Source organism: Mobula birostris, chromosome 30, assembly GCF_030028105.1.
Source record: "Mobula birostris isolate sMobBir1 chromosome 30, sMobBir1.hap1, whole genome shotgun sequence".
In the NCBI taxonomy this organism is placed as follows: domain Eukaryota; kingdom Metazoa; phylum Chordata; class Chondrichthyes; order Myliobatiformes; family Myliobatidae; genus Mobula; species Mobula birostris.
The window spans coordinates 9,047,823-9,071,053 of record NC_092399.1 but is presented as its reverse complement, the minus strand read 5'-3'; the positions used below and the strand labels follow the sequence as shown (position 1 = coordinate 9,071,053).

The 23,231-nt window shown below is 39.3% G+C and overlaps 1 protein-coding gene across 1 annotated transcript in view; it reads right to left on the bottom strand.

The window, feature by feature from the left end:
- Window positions 1-1,548: 1,548 nt before the first annotated feature.
- Window positions 1,549-23,231, bottom strand: part of yars1 (tyrosyl-tRNA synthetase 1) — a 45,328-nt gene continuing 23,645 nt past the window's right edge. The window contains exons 9-14 of the mRNA XM_072247153.1: window positions 21,987-22,072; window positions 20,836-20,974; window positions 19,975-20,066; window positions 15,473-15,666; window positions 7,494-7,635; window positions 1,549-4,855 (exon numbers count right to left, since the gene is read on the bottom strand). Coding sequence (XP_072103254.1) covers window positions 4,745-4,855; window positions 7,494-7,635; window positions 15,473-15,666; window positions 19,975-20,066; window positions 20,836-20,974; window positions 21,987-22,072 — 764 coding nt within the window. The 3' untranslated portion in view covers window positions 1,549-4,744. The remainder of the gene's footprint in view (window positions 4,856-7,493; window positions 7,636-15,472; window positions 15,667-19,974; window positions 20,067-20,835; window positions 20,975-21,986; window positions 22,073-23,231) is intronic.

Sequence of the window (23,231 nt, the reverse complement as noted above, 5' to 3'; positions counted from 1 at the left end):
CAAAGTTGAAATGGTGATTCCTTCCCTAAAACAGTATAAACAGACATGATCTTCACTGTATGTGGTGTTGGAACAGGGCACCTGGTCTCATTGTGTGTTCCCTTTTCCCCCATCTCTCACCATTCAGATAAGAACCAAAATGAATCATTTCATTTTTATCCATGAGGGTGTGGAAAGTGATCGAGTGATCAGCGCTGACTGCCAGCCTCTCGCTCGCAGCTGCAGGTGTCTCTGTGTGCTGGTCTCTCACTTTCTGCTCCCAAGGGAACATCCTTGCATTCAAGTGACCTCTCTCTCTCTCTCTCTCTCGATGCTGTCGGGTGATGTTGCCAGAGCAAAGTTTAATTGAAGCGGTTTGTAGATTTGGACTCTTAATTCAGGTTTATATCTAGTTCTGACTAATCAAGAATCTATTATCCTCTGCCTTAAATATACCCAATGACTTGGCCTTTCTCCACAGCTGCCTGTGGCAACGAATTCCACACTCACCACTAATGAGGAGAAATTTCTAGTGAGTACAGGCCCAGGGCCATCAAGCACTCATCTGAAAAGCTAATCAATCCTGGAGTCATTTTCAAGAACCTTCTTTGAACCCTCTCCAATGTCAGCACATCCTTTCTTAGATAAAGGACCCATAACTGCTCATAACACTCCAAGTGAGGCGTCAGATTGCTTTATAAAGCCTCAACATTACATCGCCACTTTTATATTCTAGTCATTAAAATTCAGAACAAGAGAGTCTGGAAATCCAGAGTAAAGCACAAAAAATACTGGAGAAATTCAGCAGGTCAGGCAGCATCCACAGAGGGGAATAAAGAACCAATGTTTTGGGCAGAATTAGAACTAAAAAAAAAGTCCATTTTAGTGATGTGATTATCGTTGCTAAACCATAGTGATCAAGGTTTTGCCAGTTGTTTCAAGAACCAAATGGTTGAAGGGAAGCAGCTGTTCTTAAACCTGTTATTTCTTGCTATTTGTGAGACATTGTTATTGGCACATTTGCCTAAAGTCATCCTTGTATTTCAGAATTATTTGTCTGATGTACTTAAGGCCATTTAAAGCGATGAGCTGTAATAAAAATACAAAGACCAATTTTATTTTATAGTACTTTCTGAATGAAAACCAATGCCTAGAATTTGAAATGAAAATTTCAGTGTGATAATCTGTGGTCAGACTATAATTAAGGAAATCTAAGAGCAACTTCTGAACATTTAAACGCAGGAATCCAGAAACTCCTGAAGGGTCTCAGCTCAAAAAGTCAACTCTTCATCCCTCTCCATAGCTGCTGCCTGACCTGGAAGCTTCATTTGGCTTATCATTACCTAGTTATCTATGGCAGATGTGATAACCTAATGACTTAATAAAACTAAATTGTATACCTTCACCCAGGATATGCCCTCTTTCATCGCTATAATCAGAGAGGAGGTACAGAAGGCTGAAAGCACACATGCAATTCAGAAACAGCTTCTGAGTGAACATTGAACCCATGAACACTACCTCACTAATTTTTGTTTCTTTTGGCACTACTTATTTAACTTAAAATATATATACTTTAGTTTAGTTTTTTTTATTATGTATTGCATAAAGTTTGTCACAATGACATTTCATGGCATATGCAGATGATAATAAATCTGATTTTGATATATTTAAATTCTGTAACAGACCCCTCCGTAAGCAATTTCAATATACAACATGCATACAGCTCTAAATTTGAACAAAGCATCATACATATGTTGGCTTTTTGAAAGAACTCTCCAATTAATTACACTCCCCTGGCTTTTCTTGGGACACTAAGTATTGGTCCTATCTGAAGTTTGCCAAAAAATTTACTTGTAAGTCTGAAAATGGAAAAGTGGTAAATGTATTAAATTCAAATGCCTACTTGAAAGGTCAAGTAATACCCACAAACAATAAGTTTTCATTAAAATCCAAACTATGTGAGTGAAAGCTCCATCCATGATTTGTGTATAATTCAAGCTGATTTGTTTTAATAACTAAAACTGATCTTCGAGGTTTTCTATAACCAACACCCCTTGCGTTTTAACTCTAAAGGCAACATATATAGGTTATGGTTCAATTGTTATCAGTTACACTCAGCTAACAGGCTGTTTGTCATATGAAAATCAAGTAAACAATAACATTATCCTTAGTGGGGTAGCTTTCGAGCAAATCTTGTGTAGAAACATTACATCTGTTGCATGTTTATGATAACTAGTCATTCAAATGGGGGTGTGGTAGAAGTGAAGGGAATAAGTTACGTATTTGTGTTTTGTTCTAGGCAGTTTGGTACTGGGGACCACTGGATATCATATTTTTTCTACCGCTTAGTTATGCTTAATTGCATCACTTCATGATTGTTTTGCTAATAAAGTATCTAATATATTTCTTCAACTCTGTGGAACATCATTACTGGAGTGATTGAAGGGCACATCACACAAAGGTAACAACCCGTGTTAGGTCGCCAGCAGGAGCAATTGGTTTATTAGAATTGGCCACTGCATCTTGCGTATGAACAATATCCATCAAAAAGTTAAGAGTGCATAACTGAATGGAGAGCTGTTCCAAAACCAAACCACCTACACATGCATAAAATAGAGCACCATGATACCCAAGTACACTTGTAATAGGACTTGGAGGTCAACTAACTAAATTAATTAAAAAAATAAAAATTATACTGATTGTTTTTACAAAGTAATTGAAAACATATCAATCACCTCCAATTAGTTTCCAACAGAGTTCATAGTGTTTAAAAGAGAGGTTGATTATTTTGTTCTCTCAAATAATTTTAAAAACTCCCTATTTCTTCAATACACAAAATAGAAATTGCAGACATTTAAATATTCAAGAAATTGTTTTCACTTATGATCGGCGTATCTAAGTTACAAGTGCATTGATACATTCTGTCCCAGCTAGAGCTTGAAGCCACTTGGATTTAAGCAAAGAAGTAAAGCAAAGAATTTCTGGGTCCCAATCAATTCCTAGGAAAAACAACAATTTCAGTTGCTTAATTTTTTAAAGATTATTTTATCATTTATACAACATAAAATTTCCAGTATTGAAGATGTCTAAAATCATTTAAATGTCAGAATAAACTGAAAGCCTAACATAGGTCTTGGCAGCTGGTGATATCCTTGCTAGAAATGCAATGTATTACTGCTGCAAACTCGGACGTGCATTGTATGGATCACATGTACACAATGAAATCTGGTTATAGTCAGTTTTCTTGCACATTACTTCTTATAAGAATTAGCATCTGGCCCTTCAAGTTTGCTCTGCCTTTCAAGTTCATGGCAGCTCTTTTACCTCATTTCAATTTTAATCTCAGCCCTAAATGACTTCCCCCTTTTTCCAAGGCTGTGAACCCTGGTTTAAGATACCTTAACAAGGGAAAAAAAAATCTCCTCTGCATTAACCCCTGTGAATTTTTAAAAATCTCAGCGAGATCACCTCTTATTCTTCTCGATGATAGAGAATTCAAGTCTTGCCTGTTCGATATCTGTTCATACAGCAAGCCTGCTTTCCCAGGAACCAGCTTAGTGAATCATCATTGCATTCTCTCTGTGGCATGTATATCCAATTTTATGGAAGATGACTAAAACTGTTCTCAACAGAGTGTAGTCTCACCAACATAATTGTGACATGAATCCCAATCAGGGAAGTCACACAGCATGGAAACACACCTTCCAGCCCCAGAATCTGCCCAGGTAAGCATGCATTTATATTAATTCCATGTTATTCTCACATTCTACCACACCTACTGTACACTTGTGGAGCAATTTACAATGGCCAATTAACCATCCCACGTTTTTTTGGGATGTGGGAAGAAACTAGAGCACAGTCTCAGGAGAATGTGCAAAAACCCCAGACAGCACCAGAGGTCAGGATTGAAACTGGGCTACTGACACCCTCCCCCATTAGCAAAAGTCACAGAAGATAAATATCAAAGCAGGCTTTGAGGCCGAGTGAACATAATTACTCATTTACCTTAATGAATGAAGGCAAGTTACAGATGTTTATAGATAGTCTACGTATATTCAGTTTAAGCTACAGAGTACTATGAGGCCAAAGAAACCAAAAACCATTCTGATGAAATTTGGAAGTATGGTCAAATTAATACGACTAATTTATGTGGGCTTTAATGAATATAAACATCCTTCCTGAGCAATTCCTCAAGATAAAAGTCAAATTCTGCTCCTGTTTGTGGGTTTACAAGTGGCTAATGATGGCATCATGGAAAGCAGACTTTTTACCAGCTACAGAGCAGAAGATGCCTGATGATGTGCGAGGAGGAAGTTAGTTTGAGATGCTGTATTCCTTCTGCTGCTTGAACTTCATCAGGGTTATATACCAACTATGATACTTATAATTAGTAGATAGTTGACTTTTACTGTCTAATTACTTGAGTGTCTAGTGAGCCAACTATCAAACATCTCAACTTAGACACAGGTACATGCTGACAAAACTACTGATGCAGTGCAAGGATGTCACCTTAGCAATAAATGCATTCTGTCACATTGACAATTGGTATATTAGATACTATTAATGAGAATGTGGTTATTCCAAGATTAATAACCTTTATTCAATTCCTTGATATTTCATTCTTTCATGATTTCACCACTAGAAGATGACATAGTATGAGTTTCAGCTGAGAGACTGCAATAATATCCTCACTGTACAGGGCTGGAGCTGAGGTCTTAAAGCCAGATGAAAAGCAATCTCTGTACTTTCAAGTAGGATGTATTCATTAACTTATACTTCCTCCTTTTAGCGATTTACATGTAATGGCACCAAGTTTTGTCATGAAGTTCTTCTCCTGCCACTGGGCAATGCAATCATCTGAAATCCTGAAATCGACCTGGAAAATAAATAAGCATTGATCTTAGAAAATTATCTTTGTGCAACATTTAACAGTAGTAATGGAATGTGTAAAAGAGATAAATGTTTCTTCAAGGATTAGTTTTGGATTGTTCCAACAGAGCGAAGAAATAGCAGAGTCCATATTGTCCTCTTTTGTACTGTACAAAATTCTACATCAGGAGCTATTAATGTTAAAATCACATCTACCCTGGACTATACCAGATTAAATCTGCAAGTGATGTATTCAAACTAAAGTTTTCCTGTCGAAGATATGGACATTATTCCAAAATTATCTTAAGGGAAGTTATGCCGCAGAATTGGTGGCATATCTTTTAGGGAATTGTCCTGACATTGTCACATTGCATGTCAAACTTAGAAAATTCTACCTGAGACTGAATAGGATCATGGCCACTACTTTGCTGTGTGCAGTAAAGGAACGGCGATTGTCAATTACCTCAGCCTCTAGACGCTGCTACTAGTCCCACATCTGATCGGACGCAGCTCTCTCACGGGGACTTATTGTTTCCATGATCAGCAGTGAGGGTCCTTTATCAGTCAAATAGTTCTCACCAATACATTTTATGTTTTTTTAAAAAGGTAATTATTTTGTTAAAGGAGAGCAAGACTACAAAAAAATCCTTTTTGCAACTTCTTCAGGGCCAAAGAGGTTTATTAGTTGCACGATCACTAATAATACCTGTAAAAACTCACTTAACCCCCACCTGCATGATATAATACTCATGAATTTTTATTTATGAAAATTAAGTTTACAACTTGCAGTGAGTTTGTTCTTGTTTTATAAAAGCTGCAAAACTGTAAGTTATGGAGAAACAAGACAGCACTGAGTCATGGTGCAATACAGCACAAATACAGGCTCTTCTGCCCGATTCTTAACATCTCACTTAACTATGCCTATCGTACTTCTAAACATTTCTACAAAGGTCATCCATTACGTTTCAAGCAATAGAGACCAAGCCTGTCCATAACTCAGACCTGCTGATCCTGGCCACTTCCTCATTATTTCCTGCACTATTTCCAGATTAACCACACCTTTCCTCTGACACTGTGACCAAAACCGCAATTTCAGTTGCAGTACAAGACTCAAAGGAATCCCCCGGCTCCTGATGAACTGTGCATATGCACAGTTTATCCTGTAGTAGATTAATCCTGTAATAACAGTGAATGCCATGACATTGCCAAGATTAAAAGCAGTACAAGTAGGGCCACCCTCTCCTATGAACGTGAATAATTTTACTCCAGGTAGAAAATTAAGGCGGAGCTTTGAAGTAAACTGTACAAATACAAATTATGAGTTAAAGATGCCAGGCTTGGGAAGTGGAGTCAATTGGTCACTAACAAATCTGATCAGTTAGAAGGCCAATACTGCCCACTACAGGTAAAATGGAAAATAAACAACCAACACATTGAACACACATTCAAGTCTTACCTTAATGAATTTATTACTTGGTAACAACTTCCTCAACCCATACAAATCCTAAAACTACTCTGTACATCAGGCTAGACAATTACATTTATTTGCTTTCACAATTCCAATTTTTCTATATTTTCACAAATAAATTCAGAATGTACACATAGCTGGGGTGCCGAAGATTTCTGCACTACTGTATTTGTCAACATGGAGCAGAGAGCGAGTCTGTAAATCTGGTGGGAGCAGAGGATGTTGGCAGTGGTGAAGGTGGAGCACTGCAGGAAGGGTATAGGACAGGTGGCAGAGAAGGGGCAGTGTGTGGCCTGGGTGCAGACACATCCCGCCCTGAGTCACCAGCCAAGGTCATATGATTTCAAACAATGGGTTTACTGACCCTTACAGAATGTCTCTCTGGTACTTCCCACTCCCTCCCCCTTTTTCCAACCATGATTCCCCTCCCTCTGCCTTCTTCCCACTCTCCAGTCCACAATAGAGACCCATATCAGAACCAGGTTAATCATCACTCACATATGTCATGAAATTTATCTTTCTTTGTGGCAGCAGTACAGTGCAATACATAAAATTATGATACTGTGCACAATACTGTATTTTATTAGAAAGAGAACAGCGATGGTTCAAGACAATGATTCCAGGAACGAAAGGGTTAACATGAGAAGGGTTTGATAGCTCCGGGCCTGTACTCGCTGAAATTTAAGAGGAATGAGGGGGATCTCACGGAAAACTTTCTAATGTTAAAATGTCTAGAAATGATGTGGAGAGGATGTTTTTCATAGCGGGTGAGTCTTGGACCAGAGGGCACAGCCTCAGAATAGACAGACTCCCATTTAGAACAGAGATGAGAAGGAATTTCTTTCACCAGAGGATGGTGAATCTGTGGAATTCACTGCCACTGAGGCCAAGTCATTAAGAGTATCTAAAGCAGAGGTTGACAGGTTCTTGGTTACTCAGGGTTTCAAAGGTAATGGGCAGGAGAACAATAAAACAGCCATAATGGAATAGCAGAGCAGACTCAATGGGCCAAGTAGCCTAACTCTGCTCCAATGTCTCATGGTCTTATATTAAAACTGCTCAATTTCTTAATTCTTATTATCACAAGACATGCTTATTGCAAACAAATCAGAAGGGATACAGCATATACAATTTCCTGCAAGGGTATAGTCTGGAGGCTTTCTGGTACAAATATTACCTGCAACTTCTCAAATACTTTCTTCTTTGGTTTCAGTTCTTCATCTGCTGTACCATTTTCGAATCCCTCCACAAACACCCGCTCTCCTGGTTCAGAGCCTTCTGGAGGATTTAATGGTTCTACTTTACGCTTTTCTCCATCTCTGTAAAGACAAGGAGGACAAACTTGCTTTAACAACATTGTCTACTTGAAGATCTTCAGGCAACAACTAACAAAGTATCTACTTTGAAAGTTGCTCCTTTTTTTTTCCATACCTCAGCATCTAGAATCTAGCTTTAAATTTTATCAACCGGTGAAAATCTTAGCTTGTTAGAATAATGTAATTTCCACTCAATTTTACTGTTTCTAGATATAACGTGGCAACTATTGCATTATGGAGTCAGACTAATACTCCACAAACCTTTGGCTCAATGCTGACCACAGTGTGCCCCTCCCTCCAATCGAATCCAAACTTCTTACATTTGGCTCATATTCCGAGATTGTCAAATTGCAAATGGATGTTTATTTTATAACGTAATAATTTTTTTAAATCTCCATTATAAATTAATAGTTTGAGTAACCTGCAGGGCCCTTCATACAGATGTGTCTAAAGATAATAAAACTCAGATATAATGCCAAGAGTGTTCTTTCTTTAAGTACAAGCTTCCTACACTAACTTCAGTGCCCAAGTGATTAGCTCTACAGCTAAGAACATAGATGGTAGGTATCATCAAACTAATCAGAGATTATCACACCTGAGCCCCATCTGATGCTGGTATCAATGTTTCAATGGACAGATTTCAGTATTGGGAACCAACCTAATCTGCTGCCCCTCTCGCTTCCAAATAAATAATAAACCATATTTATCATTAATTATTCATTCAAACAGTTTAGGTTTAGTAGTAGATTTTCCTTTTTCTCTCATTAGTGGAACACTATTTTCAGATGCACAACAAAAGGAAAAGCATGAAATATTCAAAGATTTAAAGTGTAATTATCAACAAATATATAAATTATACAACCTTGAGATTTGTTTAACAGTTGCAAAACAAGGAACCTATTAGAGAAAAAAATAAGACCAACCCTAGTGCCCACAGAGAAAGAGGAAAAAAAAAACAAAACAAATCATACAAGCAACAGAAACAAGAACAGCAGCAGCATTCCAAATCAAATTGGGTCCTTAGACCCAAATCCTCGGAACAGCTTGGAGTAGGCCTAAAGCCACGGAATGCAGTTCATCATATCAGCGGAGCAAGTTGCCGCAAAGTTCGCAGACATGAAGCACTGCAGCTGGGGGCAATCTTACAACTTTGGCGTTGTGGAGACAGAAGACCCCAGACTATCTGGGTCGGTATTTAAATCTGTCCGAACCTCCCGCTAGGAACCATGGTGAATCGCTCCGGGCCTAGATTTTGCTGCCAGAGAAGCCGTTCTCAATCTCTCCAAATCAGCTTGGTGTTTTGCGTGACTCAGCCCCGCCAGACTCTTGACACCCTGCCTTTTCTGTCTATCTGGGCCCACATTTAGATTGTCCAAATAGCATATTGTACCTAGCACTAGGACCCGGGCCTCGCTGTGGCAAATCCCCCCAAATTGGCTCGGCGCTTACAGTGACCCACTCTTACACCTGGGTAAGTTGGACTGGCATCGGAACTCCCCCGTCCCATTTTCGCCCCTCCAAATCATCCACTCCAACTGCATCGATTTTGCAGTGCATCAGCAGGATACATGTCTCGTGCTGGCTTTGCCCTCGCTCGCCTTTCATTGTTTGTGGTGATAGTTTACCATAATTTATTTCGAGGAAAAAAGTGTTATTAATAATGTTTTTAATGGAATGCCTTTGCTTTCAAACCACAAGTAAGCTGTCACAAATTTTCAGTAGTGCCTTCTTAACCGGTTTTCATGAGATCAGATCTCCATGACTTATAGTTCTCAGGGAATCCCTGATTCCCACCATTCATAAACCCCTTTACCCCTGCAGAAGGAGACCTGGTAGTGTAGTGGGTAGCTCAACGCTTTACAGTGCAGGTGACCCAGGTTCAATTCCCACTGCTGCATGCAAGCAGTCTGTCTGCTCTTCATGTAACCCCGTGGGTTTCTTCCACATTCTCCGGTTTCTTCCCACAGTCCAAAGACATACTGGTTAGTAGGCTAATTGGTCATTGTAAATTATCCTGTGATAAGGGTAGGGTTAAATCAGGGATTGCTGGGCAGCACTGTATCTCAGTAATTATAATACATTTTTCTAAACCCTGTACAAGCTAGGAATCTAAGGGAGCTGAACATTTCACATTCTTGTGCATACTGTAATGAGACAGAGGGCATCTAACTTAGAGCTGCATCGAGCTGAAGCAAGAAAGAATAGGTCTGCTTAGATCCCATAAATAAAAGCAGAATAAGAGCAAGCAGACTCCACTTTGGCAGCAGTATACAGACAACTTGCATCAGACCCAGTGAGTTAGGCAAGTATAGAATAGTGTAATGCAAAGGCCCAAATATTTTCTGCCAACTTTGTATTCACATTTCATAGCTGTGAGTAGAGTATGATCTGTGACATTTAATAGCTGCAAAGGAGAAAAGGAATACTCTGCACAAAATTGAAATAGCTCTTGCATGGAATTCATTGTCTATAATTTCCTGTTAATCCTTATCGACTTGGAGGGTAATGTACTTGGGCTTGCAGACTAACCAGTTACAGGTGTCCCCTGCTTTTCGAACGTTCGCTTTACGAAACCTCGCTGTTACGAAAGACCTACATTAGTTACCTGTTTTCGCTGGCATTGCTTAAACACGTGCCTGTGAGCATCTGTGCTTTATGTCGATTTATTTTGAGCATCTATTAGCCAGATGAGTTCTAAGGTATCGGAAAAGCCTAAAAGAGCTCGTAAGGGTGTTACACTTAGCATAAAGCTAGACATAATTAGGCGTTTCGATTGTGGTGAACGAAGTAAGGACAAAGTGAGTTTGGCTTGTGGAAGTTAATGAAGATGATGTTGAAGAGGTTTTGGCATCCTATGACCAAGAACTGATAGATGAAGAGCTGCTGCAATTGGAAGAGGAAAGGATAGCAATCGAAACCAAATGCAGTAGCAAACAGACCAAAAGTGAAGTCGTCCAGGAACTGAACGTGAAGCAACTGCAATGATTGCAGAAAAGTACGACTTTAATTTTGAAAGGGTACGTAGGTTTAGGGCATATTTGCAGGATGGTTTGAGTGCTTCCAAAGAACTGTATGATAGAAAAATGCGCGAGGCTAAGTAGTCAAGCATACTGTCGTTTTTCAAGCCTTCCACATCAGCCACAGCAGACAATGAACCTTGACCTTCGACACTGACGCAGGCAGACGTAGAGGAAGATGACCTGCCTGCCCTGATGGAAACAGACAACGATGAGATGACACCCCAGTGTCCCACCACCCCAACCCCTGGGCCGTGGATTGATACATTGCCGCGGAGAATGCAGCGGTAGCCGGGACGCACCCAGCACATCTTTAAAAAGCAGAAATAAGCAAGCTAATTAGGTGCCGCCCAGCACGTAAATGGCGGCCCAGATCAGGGGCGATTGCCGATTGTGTCGCCTCTGATCTGGGCCGACATTTACGTGCCGGGCGGCACCTAATTAATTAGCTTGTTTATTTCGGCTTTTTTCTTAAAGATGTGCTGGGTGCGTCCCGGCCACCGCTGTACCACTGCACCACCCCAACCTCCAACGACTCAGCCTAACACACCATCATCAGTGTGCTCGGCGCTGTCTTCCCAATTCCGTTAAGTGATACTACACTGTACATACATTATTTCTACTTTATATAGGCTGTGTATTTTTATGCGTTATTTGGTATGATTTGGCAGCTTCATAGCTTAAAGGTTACTGGAGAGAGTGGTTCTGCCGAGAGCGCTTGCACCGTGTTTCTGCCAAAAGCGCTTGCATGAGATTTTCGCTATGGAGAACAATGCGGCAATGATTGTAGAAAAGCATTTCTACTTTATATAGGCTGTGTATTTATCATATCATTCCTGCTTTTACTATATGTTACTGTTATTTTAGGTTTTATGTGTTATTTGGCATGATTTGCTAGGTTATTTTTTGGGTCTGCGAATGCTCACAAGTTTTTCCCATATAAATAAATGGTTCTTGCTTTTTCACTTTACGACATTCCGGCTTACGAACCATTTCACAGGAACGCTCTACCTTCGGATGGCGGGGGAAACCTGTATTCTGGTCCGTTAACTTCCAGATGCAGTAATAGGGTCACTACAATTAACTTCAGTTCTCAGAACTCAAGGGTAAAACACTAGCAGCAATTCATGCTTTTTTAAAAAAATTTTAATCAATACACAATAGAGTATCCTGTCTGGGTTCAACACAGCTTAATATGGCAACTCAACTCAACACACTCAACAACTCAAGAACAGCTTCTTCCCCTCTGCCATCAGACATCTGAATGGACATTGAACCAATGAACAGTAATTCATTTTTATTTCTATATTACCATGTATTGCATTGTGCTGGGGCCACAAAGCTAACAAACTTCATGATGCATGCCAGTGATATTAAACCAGATTCTGATTCTGAACTGCTCCAGCTGTGATTGGAAGAATCTACAAGGATTTGTGGCTCAGCACATTATGGAAACCAGCCTCCCCCCCATGGACTCTGTCTATACTTCTTGCTACCCAGCCCTTTCTCTCTTTCACCAATCAACTTCCCAGCTCTTTACTTCACCCTTCCCCTCACCTTGTACTTCTCCCTCCCCTCCCCCCACCTTCTTGCTGTGACTTCTCATCTTTTTCTCCCAGTCCTGATGCTCTCGGCCCAGAATGTCGACTGTTTACTCTTTTTCATAGAAGCTGCCCAGCTGCTGAGTTCCTCCAGCATTTTGTGTGTGTTACTCACACTGGATACTCTTTTTCCCTCCCTCTCCCATTGGGCAGAAGATCCAACCTGATTCCCATCAGATTCCTTCTTCTCCAGCCCTTGACCTTTTCCACCCACCTGGCTTCACCCATCACCATCCAGCTAGCCTCCTTCCCCTCCTCTTTATTCTGGCATCTTCCTTCTTCCTTCACAGTCCTGATGAAGGGTCTCAGCCCAAAACGTCAACTGCTTATTCATTTCCATAGATGCTGCCTGACCTGCTGAGTTCCTCCAGCATCTTGTGCGCGTTGCTTGGATTCCAGCACCTGCAGACTTTCTCGTGTTTAGAAGATAAGAGAGTCTGAAAGCAAATACCACCACACAAAATAATAGATGCTACCTATTACAAGACTACTAAATAGTTCCTAGAAAAATAAAATGAACTCTTGACCTATCAGTCTACCTCATTATGATCTTGAACTTTATTGTCTTACCTGCACTGCACTTTCTCTGCATTAACAGATCTGTACATAATGATCTGTATAAACAGTATGCAAGATATGCTTTTCAGTACATGACAATAATAATGCAACTTGAATTCTCAGGGAATTGTGCTAAAAATGCATTTACAACTTCTGATAATCAGAATGAGGTCTGATGATGACAATTTACTGCAGAAGATCTCAAATGAGGTAAAACCATTTGATGGGCAGCTCTATATGGGTAGCTGAAGTGCTATTACTGTTCTACCCACTTCAGTGGAACAAGCAAGGCCCAGCTGAGGAAAAATAAATACTCTAGAAACATGGTAGCATAATGGTTAGCACAACACTTTATGGTACAGGCGACCTGGGTTCAATTCCCACTGCTGTCCTGTAAGGAGTTAATACGTTCTCCCCATGACCACATGGGTTTCCTCCGGGTCTCCCACAGTCCAAAGACGTACCAGCTGACAAGTTAATTGGTCATTGTAGATTGTCCCCTGATGAGACTAGGGTTAAATCGGTGGGTTGCTCAAAGGGCAGAAAGGGCCTACTCCACACTGCATCTCAATAAAAATAAAACCTTGAAGACAGAGCAAAATATTTGTATAGTTGAGTTTCAAGACGCTGTTTTTACAGCTTCAAGATAGTCAACTTGGGAAAGAAATAAACTCGAGAGGACCATTGTTTTCTGTTCAAATCATCATACAAGATTGCTCAGATCTGTCTTTCTCTGCCTGTATTTCCATTTGTTCCATTTCCATTTTCTACTTTATGAAGATACTGTCATCAAGTTCAATGATAAGACACTCTCTACAAATAAAAAGTTGATGCAGGCTAGACGAAGCACGACAGTGCATTCTGCCAGTAAGATACTGATTGGATTTTCAACTCTATATAATGCATCAAAGTTACAAGAGCATGAAATATGCTTCACCTTCAAAGTACAGCATATTCCAAAAATCAATTTCCAGGAAATTGCTTGGCAAAAATTCACTTTGAAATGGACATTCTTCAGAACAGCATTAGAACATTGTTGAACGGACAAAAATTGTAAAATATATTGTTAAATATAAAGCAGCGCCAACTGCATCGGAAGGTTCCAGAAGTAAAGTGGAAAATAAGAAAGTAGCCAAAACTATTGAAAGTGTACATTAGTACACACACCTTCATTTCCAGGAACTATTTCAGATTTTCTGTACACAGTGAGATCACAAACTGTCAAGTAAGGAAACTAAAGTTCCCTTCTCCAATTTCAAATTAACAATTAGTATTGCTACTGACAATAAAGTAAAAAAAAAGAGAAAATATGAAGTCCTTTTATGTATTGGTCTTGCCAAATAATTTGTGACGAGCTCTTTAGAGAAAAAGGCTCAAAGTGTACTAGTTTGTTGGTCTTCAACAGATGAAATTGGTGCAAAATACTGATCCTGAAGCAGGTTCCCCCCCTAATAATGCAAAGGCCGCTCAAGTCCAGTAAACACAAGACCTGGACATCTTGGTAACACGAGAATGACAAATTTAGAAAGTAACTGTGAGAAGAAGGAAACCTAACAGAAATCACGATAAAAATTTTAAAAAGTTATTGATATAGAATAGACAAAAGCAAATTATTATCCTCAATAAATATTAATATTGCACAAAAGCCTTCTTATTTTTAAAACATTTTTGGAATCCTTTATTGAATTGAGAAGTTATTAATAAACCTACTAAAATAAAAAAGCTCCTATGTATTAAACTGCCATAAAACTGTTCAATAATCAAAACAAATAAGCACAGAAATATGTTAAATGTTGAAATGAAGCTAATACAAAACAAAATGCATTACTGAATTAATTCCATAGGTTGAAAAGCACACATGTAAAATTAATGAATTAATACTAACAGTCTAATTCAGCTAAAAAATATGGGGGGGGAGCTTTTTGAACACTGCTTTCTTTTTGATCAGTTATTACTTTATAAAAATATCTGTAATGATAGATAAGGTATGAAAAGCTGAACAGAAGCAATGGAAATATCTTTGACATAGAGTGAAAGATATAGATTCCATAGATGATTTATTTGAATATCTATTTAAAATTCAAGTTCAAAGTAAATTTATTATCAAAGTTCATATATGACCCACTACAACCCAGAAATTCATTTCTTTGTGGGCATACTCAATAAATCTATACAACAATAACCACAACAGAATCAATGAAAGACCGCCCAACATGGTCATTCAACCAGAGTGCAGAAATCAACAAATTGTGCAAATACAAAATGAAGAAATAATAAATAGATAGATAAGATAAATAAGCAAGCAATAAATATTGAGAACATGAGATGAAGAGCCCTTGAAAGCGAATCCATTGTTTGTGCGAGCATTTCAGTGATTGGGCAAGTGAAGTTGAGTGAAATTATCGCCTTTGGTTCAAGAGCCTGATGGCTGGGGTAGTAACTGTTCCTGAAACTTGTGGTGTTAATTTAATATTGTACATTCTGAAATTCCAATTATAAAACTAACAGCTGGTGAAGCATAAAGCAGCAGCAAAACATTAATGATACCAGCTAACTACACATTTTATTATTCGGCAGCCAATCTGTTCTTTATCAAAAATGTATAATGTAGTGTTCAGGCTAGGGTCTACAATGCTCTAATTATTGAAAAAAAATCCTACTCACATGGATGCACAAAGCAACATGGCTTGAGATTCAATTCCTCGCATCTTCTGTGGCTTCAGATTACATAGCAATACCACGTCTCGATTCTGGAGCTCCTCAGCAGCAACGTACTGCACTAACCCACTAACAACCGTTCGTGGCTCTGCTTCTCCAATGTCCACTTTCTCCACGTATAGACTCTCTGCATCAGGATGCTAGGGTAAACAAAATACAATTGATAATTATGCACATATTTTTCATTTAATTTTACAATCAGGAAATAAGCAATTTCTTCAACAATCTTAAGGTCTTTGAAAGACCATACCAGGAATCATGCATTAGGCTAGTTTATTATCATATACAATTGAAAATTAATACAGTAAGGGAATTAACAGTGTTCCAGAGGCAAGGCCATATTAAGAAAATCTTAACGCCAAATTTAGAGCCTCTAAAGTGAACTGCCTAAAAATAAGCTCGAAGTACATACGTTGGATATCATGAGAAGGAACATTATCAAGCCTTCTTGATAAATGAAGTGTGAAAACAGTCACAGCTAGGAGATAACATTTGATATTAGGCAATGAGAATAGTATATAATGCTGAAAGAAGTCCCTCAGAAAGGTCACTGATATTTGAGGTGAAAGGGGGAAGAAATAACCTTTCATTGGAGAATGGATGGCACTGACTAATTTTTTCAGTAAACAGCGAAGTAGAATTGTTAGCATTCCTTGAGAAAGGAAAAGATATACAAGAAAAATGGAGATTAATGTATTCTACAGAAGCTGGAATGTCAGCAAAAGCTGACAGTCAGAAGAATGAAAGTAGCCAAAAGGTCAGGGAAGTATTGCAGGTTCTCCAAGTTAGAATTCGTTTTAAGAAAGAAGATTATTGCAAGTCATAAGAGCCCAAGCAATGAAGAGAAAAAATTGAAAGTATAAAGAAAAAGGAGGGAAAAGTAATTTAAACTACACTTCTAGACAATCAGGGAAAATGAATCAACTAGCAGTCTAAACCGTACAAAACATGACCAGCTGGCTTGATCAATTTAAGGAAGACCACCTGATGCTGGCAGCCCATAATGAAATAGTAAAAGGAAAGTGATTTCCACTGGAGATTTGGAAAATGAATTTTGTAATCAGAAAATGATTAAGCAAGATGATTAATTGCATTGAGTTAAAAAATACACGTGGACTAAGATGTTAACTGTCCTGTGCTGTCACCAGTGGGACCATCAGTTGATCTGCCACCTGTCTTCAGGAGTTTCAGCCCACTTATGATCAAGACTCCCTTGAGGTGGTGGGCCAGCAGTAAGATGAGAGAGATTTACTTTTGCAGTTAGTGGAGATTGCATTCTATTTAAAAAATTATGAAGTTAATTTTTTCAGGTAAAGATTTTCTGTTTGCATTTAATTACTATTTTAATTGATAATGTTTTACTCATAGCACATCTACAAACTGGATGGCTGCTCAGTCAGAACTCCAAAATGGTCACTCCTTCCCATTTGATAGAATTATTGTCATACAACATCGTGCCTTTCAGGCCATCCTGGCTGCATTGGAACTCTCGTTACTCTAAATTTCATCTAAAAGAGAGGATGATGGTGGAGGTGCACAAATAAGCTGAAGTAGAAATTGGGCGGAATAGAAGAAGGTGAAGGAAGAAGCGGGCAGATGGGGCTCATCAGCTATGATTGGCAGCTCATCTAGGGGAAGGAAAACTCTGATCTCAAACTTCAGCTGCCTTGAGGAAGCCTTTGGGAGTAAACCCAGAGGAAAAAATCCGGAGCTGGAATCCCTAAGGGAGTCCTACATTGAGTTCAACACTGACTAGCAAGTCCTTGAATGCCACTGGTGCCAAACTGTAACAGTGTCTGCCATTCCTTTGGATTAATCAGCTCCATGGAGAGGGGAGCTTGCTCTCCATATCATACTGCCCTTGCTTGCGATTTGCAGACAGCTAGGATGCAATGTCCATCATCAATCCCGACAAGTGGAGGCCTTGAGAGGAAGAAGTCAGAATATTCAAAAATGGATGGAAACTGAACAAATTGGATTGGAATTTGAGTTGGTGGGGATGAATACGGTGATGAGAAATAAATCAGGAAGTGGACAGTGAATACAATACAAAATAATAACTAGCCAGAGAGAAACATCAAAGTAATCTTTGGATTAGTTAGATTGATATATCAATGCACTAACTGGCTTGTTTTAAACAGGACACACAAAATACTGGAGAAACTCAGCAGGCGAGACAGGAAATGAATAGACAGTCAACATTTTGGGCCAAGACCCTTCTTCAGAACTGGAAAGGAAGGGGGAAGTTTTAAACAGGCGTTATTAGCCCTGCCACTACCACCTCCTCTGGTAGCTTATTCCATTGATATTACAATTAAGTTAAAAAGTAAGCCTTGGTTCATTTTCCTGAAATAATTTATCTGAGCAAGTTTACTGAAGTTTGGTTGGCAGCACTTGACCGCAAAACACTTACTTTGTATGATACATTTACTATGATTATTAGATTATAATTAGATGCACTATCAATATACTCAGATGTTGTCAAACATTAAAAATCAAGTTTCGTGTGATGTTCCTCCACATAGTGTGAGGTGGTTCATTTTGGTAGGTCAAATATGATGGCAGAATATAGTATTAATGGTAAGACTTGGCGGTGTGGAGAATCAGAGGAATCTTGGGGTCCGAGTCCATAGGACACCCAAAGCTGCTGTTCAGGTTGACTCTGTGGTTAAGAAGGCATATGGTGCATTGGCCTTCATCAACGGTGGGATTGAGATTAGGAGCTGAGAGGTAATGTTGTAGCTATATAGGATCCTGGTCAGACCCACCTGGAGTACTGTGCTCAGTTCTGGTCACCTCACTACAGGAAGGATGTGGAAACCATAGAAAGGGTGCAGAGGAGATTTACAAGGATGTTGCCTGGATTGGGGAGCATGCCTTATGAGAATAGGTTGAGTGAACTCGGCCTTTTCTCCTTGGAGCGATGGAGGACGAGAGGTGACCTGATAGTGGTGTATAAGATGATGAGAAGCATTGATCGTGTGGATAGTCAGAGGCTTTTTCCCAGGTCTGAAATGGCTAGCACAAGAGGGCACAGTTTTAAGGTGCTTGGACGTAGGTACAGAGGAGAGGTCGGGGTAAGTTTTTTTTATGCAGAGAGTGGTGAGTGCGTGGAATGGGCTGCCAGCGATGGTGGTGAAGGTGGATACGATAGAGCCTTTTAAGAGACTCCTAGATAGGTACATGGAGCTTAGAAAAGTAGAGGGCTATGGGTAACCCTAGGTAATTTCTATGGTAAGGACATGTTCGGCACAGGTTTGTGGGCCGAAGGGCCTGTATTGTGCTGTAGGTTTTCTATGCTAATGCCCAATATCACCACACTGCTTTATCAAGTTCTGCAGGATGAAATTAAGAGCAGCTTATTTAACTCCAAGACAGTGCCTAAACTATAATTTTATTGATTGATTTATTTACAGTGAATAAATGTCAATTGCATAAATATGGCTAATTTAAGTTTTCTTGGATCTCAATTTGCAAAAACAAAGGTCAAAACTGTCCATGCTAATTTCAAACTAAAGCCACACTTTGGAAACTACAAACTCACTGTACTCCAGTTACAAATTAAGATACAAATCAGCCACAGCTTGCTGCCCATGCCGGCTTTAAGCATCTAGAGGTTTGCCTTTCATGGGTCTGCCAACATTGATTCACTAGTGAGTTCTGTTCCAATTCAGACTGCCGAGGCTCTCATATGTCAGAATACTGTAAAGTGGGCAGACTAGAGTAAACCCCAGTATACAAAGGAGCATAACCATGCCCACAAGCTTTACTAACCACCACAGCTGTCTAGAACTTTGTTTGCACAGGTTAGATCAGACCTGGGAAAGTGAGCCCATTTATTTGAAAGTTAAGGAGATGAGCTTGCAGGGTTTCCAGAAGCCTTCAGCTTTGGAGTATAGCCTGGGAATCAATGAAGCTCAATCAGCAAATTTTGGGCTTGTGTATTTGTGTTCTGAACTTCCAGGAAGTTATTTCAGGTGAGAGACAGAGTGTAAGTGCCTACTTAATTAAGTGGATATGCACATATTTTGTTCTATCCTGTATAACTGTATTCTTAGCAAATTGAAAAACAATGGAATTGCTTCCTTTTAAAAACCCTCCAGACCCGAGACACAATGACAGGGAAAAAAAAACTGGCTGAATCGAAGGTGTGCTACATTTGCAGTATTTTCTGGATCTATGTTCTCAATTTAAAGCTCAGCTATGCTTGAAAGTAAGAACTTTTCACTTTTGTATACAGGACATGTTCAGGAATCCATATCAGATATAACATGGACAAAGTATAATTCTTGTACCTAACACTTCACAACCACAATACTGATCTAATATAGCAGTCACTTGTTTGTCCCAGCAACCAATTATTAAAGGCAGTGCCATATACCTAATAGAAAGGCACAGGAGGGGCACATTTCAGTGATAGCTAGAAGTCCTCTGTGCTTCTAACTTACCTTCTCCACACTGATAATCCTTCCAACTCGAATATCAAGCCTAGAAGGCCTAATTTCATCATTATCAACAGCTGGTCCTTTGGGAGCTCCCTCTGGAAGTTGAAGTGGAGAAAGACGACTTGAAAATACACATCTTTTGTTAAGATTTATTTAAAGTTATGCTCCTTCAAAAATAATACTGGCAGAAAATCATTTCCATAAATAGAGAACAGGAAAAAACTGCTAGAAGACCTCAGTGGGTTGAGGAGCATCTGTGGACGCAGAGGGATAGCTGGTGCTCCAGGTCAAGCTTCTGCATCAGAACGAAGAGTGGCAGTCAGTATGAAGAGGCGAGAGGGAGGGGTGAACCAGATTCATCCACCTAGCACTGCTCAACCCGGCAAGTTCCGCCAGTAGCTTGCTATTTGCTCTGAATTCCAGCAATTAAAGTCTCTTGTGTCTTCACACTCATGCCTATGTTCCGAATCAAGAAGAGCTCAAGACAAAAATGCTTTCACTTTTATTCTTCAGCTTTGACTTGCAGAAATGCTCCAATGAATCCATTACATTCTATGCATATTAATTGAAATTAATCATAAGGCTGGGATATAATGAGGCTGACATTGGTCTCTTGTGATGGTATTAAATGAACACTAGGAATTCACATGCACTTTTACTCCCCAACCAATTTCTCCTCAAATCATTTACTCACCCAATTCCAGGTCTGCAGGCTCCTTCTTCTATTATACCAGGTGTTATTATTCTGTGTTTAAATTCTAATGGCTTTCAATCAATCCCCTCACCCTGCCACCAATTTTACAATTAACTTGTTTCCTTCCTGGTAAACAAGGCAAAGAATCAATTTGACTAAAATCTACTCACTTTGTTGCTTCTTAGGTACAGGATAAGCTCTTTGGATTAGTTGTTGCATCTCCGGTGTCTGAAACTTCTTCCTGATTGGGTCTAGCAGCTTATCTAACATGACCTCCACAGAATTCTTCAGGTCCCCAGGATGGACAGTCTGAGGAGAAAACGTTTTAATCTATTAATACACACAAATACTAACTAAGCGGATATTCATGCAAGTAACACTGCACCTCGCAAACTCTATATAGGACTTAAATTGCAGCTTCAGGAGCTGTAGACATCACTGAGCAAACTTCACAGAAGGTTAGGTCTCACACAGTGAATGGTAGGGCACTGAGTAGTGTGGTAGAACAAACGAATCTGGGAATACAGGTCCATAATTCATTGAAAGTGAGGTCACAGGTAGATAGGGTCGTAAAGAAAGCTTTTGGCACTTTGGTCTTCATAAATCAATGTACTGAGTACTGGAGATGGGATGTTATCGTGAAGTTGTATAAGACGTTGGTGAGGCCCAATTTGGAGCATTGCGTGCAGTTTTGGTCACCAACCTGCAGAAAAGATGTAAACAAGGTTGAAAGAGTACACAGAAAACTTACAAGGATGTTGCTGGGTCTGGAGGACCCAAGTTATAAGGAAAGATTGAATAGGTTAGGACTGTAATCCTTAGAATGTAGAAGATTGAGAGGAGATTTGACAAAGGCATAGAAAATTGAGGGTATAAATAGAGTTAATGTAAGCAGGTGTCTGAGGTTAGGTGGGTCTACAACCAGGGTTAAAGGTGAAAGATGAAAAATTTAAGGAGAACATGAGGAGAAACTTCTTCACTCAGAGTCGTGAGAGTGTGGAATGAGCTGCCAGCACAAGTGATGCATGCGAGCTCGATTTCAATGTTTAACAGAAGTTTGGATGGGTACATGAATGATAGGGGTATGGAGGGCTATGGTCCTGGTGCAGGTGATGGGAGTAGGCAGTTTACATAGTTTTGGCATGGACTAGATGGGCTGAAGGGTCTGTCTCTGTGCTATTTCTCTCTGATGACTACTTCTGTAACAAACAGTTAAATTAAGTATTCAAAGCGAGATATATCCAAAGCTATATCTTGAAATACCACAAAGTAACAAGTTTAATATTATTTGAAACTATTACAGGAATTTATGTTAAATTACTTGATCACGGAAGTCATTTTCAAGTTGATCATATTCTACATAGGTCTTGTTGCCACCCCACTTTTCATCTCTCAAAATTACAAATTCTGAAAGAGAGCAGAAAAAATTACATTTTATTGCAGTTGAACAGAAATAAAACAAGTGTTTAAAAATAAATAATGCATACATCAACTATCCTCTAAGTCAGGGGTTCCCGATCTGGGGTCCACAGACTCCTTGATTAATGGTATTGGTCAATGGCACAAAAAAAGACACTTGCTCTAAGTTTTGACTGACATATAATATTGCAATAGCAAATCCCTTTAGTCATTCAAAATTAAATCACTCGTTCATCCAGTCACAAGTGCAATACAAAGTCTATAAAAGCACAATAGGAAAAATGGGCCTCCATTCACTATGAAATTGGCTGAGCTACCTTTGACTGTAACTCTTTTTCTGTACCAGTTTTCCATAACTCTCAATTCCTTGATCTTTCAAATATCTACAAACAGCTTAATACATCCAATAATATGGCCTCCACCACACTCTGGGGCTAGAAATTCCAGTAATTTGTTATCTTCTGAGAGAAGAAATTTATGTGCATCTCATTTTCTCCCTTATTTTGCTGCCATAACCTCTTGTTTGTGACTCTCCAACCATGAAATCATCTCAATATCTACCCTGTTAATTCCACTCAGGATATTGTATGTGAATAAGGTCACCTCTTCTTCTGAATTACCCATCCAAACTGTCTAGCCTCTCTGGCTAGGATAAAATAACTGAAGTGCAATGGCAACTTTCTGAATTCTGTGAAAGACTTGGCAAGCGACATAACAGCCCAGAATTCATGAGGAAATGTTGAGAACATTATCAAGAATAGATTAATATTATCCTGTGTAATTGACACCAATATTGGTGCTTCTGTAAATGTGAATATGGAAATCAAGGTGTTGGTGTTAAATGGGCAGTTTGCCGAAGCTGTAGCTCATTGGAGCAATGACTCCTCTTTGGGCAGGGAAACTGTCCCAGGATCCTGCGCTGCATGGGAGTAGGAATAGCAAAAACACTGCCCTTCATTGCACTAGAGGAAAACAATTGCAATGAATTTTGGAAAGATGATCTAAAATATTTAAAACATCAGTGCACCAGATGCATTTAATTTTCTAATAAACTAATGACAATATTTTAATAATTTCTAATGGTTTTGTGGGAGCAGGTGGTGGATGATTGTATGAGCAATTGGTGCACATCACAAATCCTGGTGAG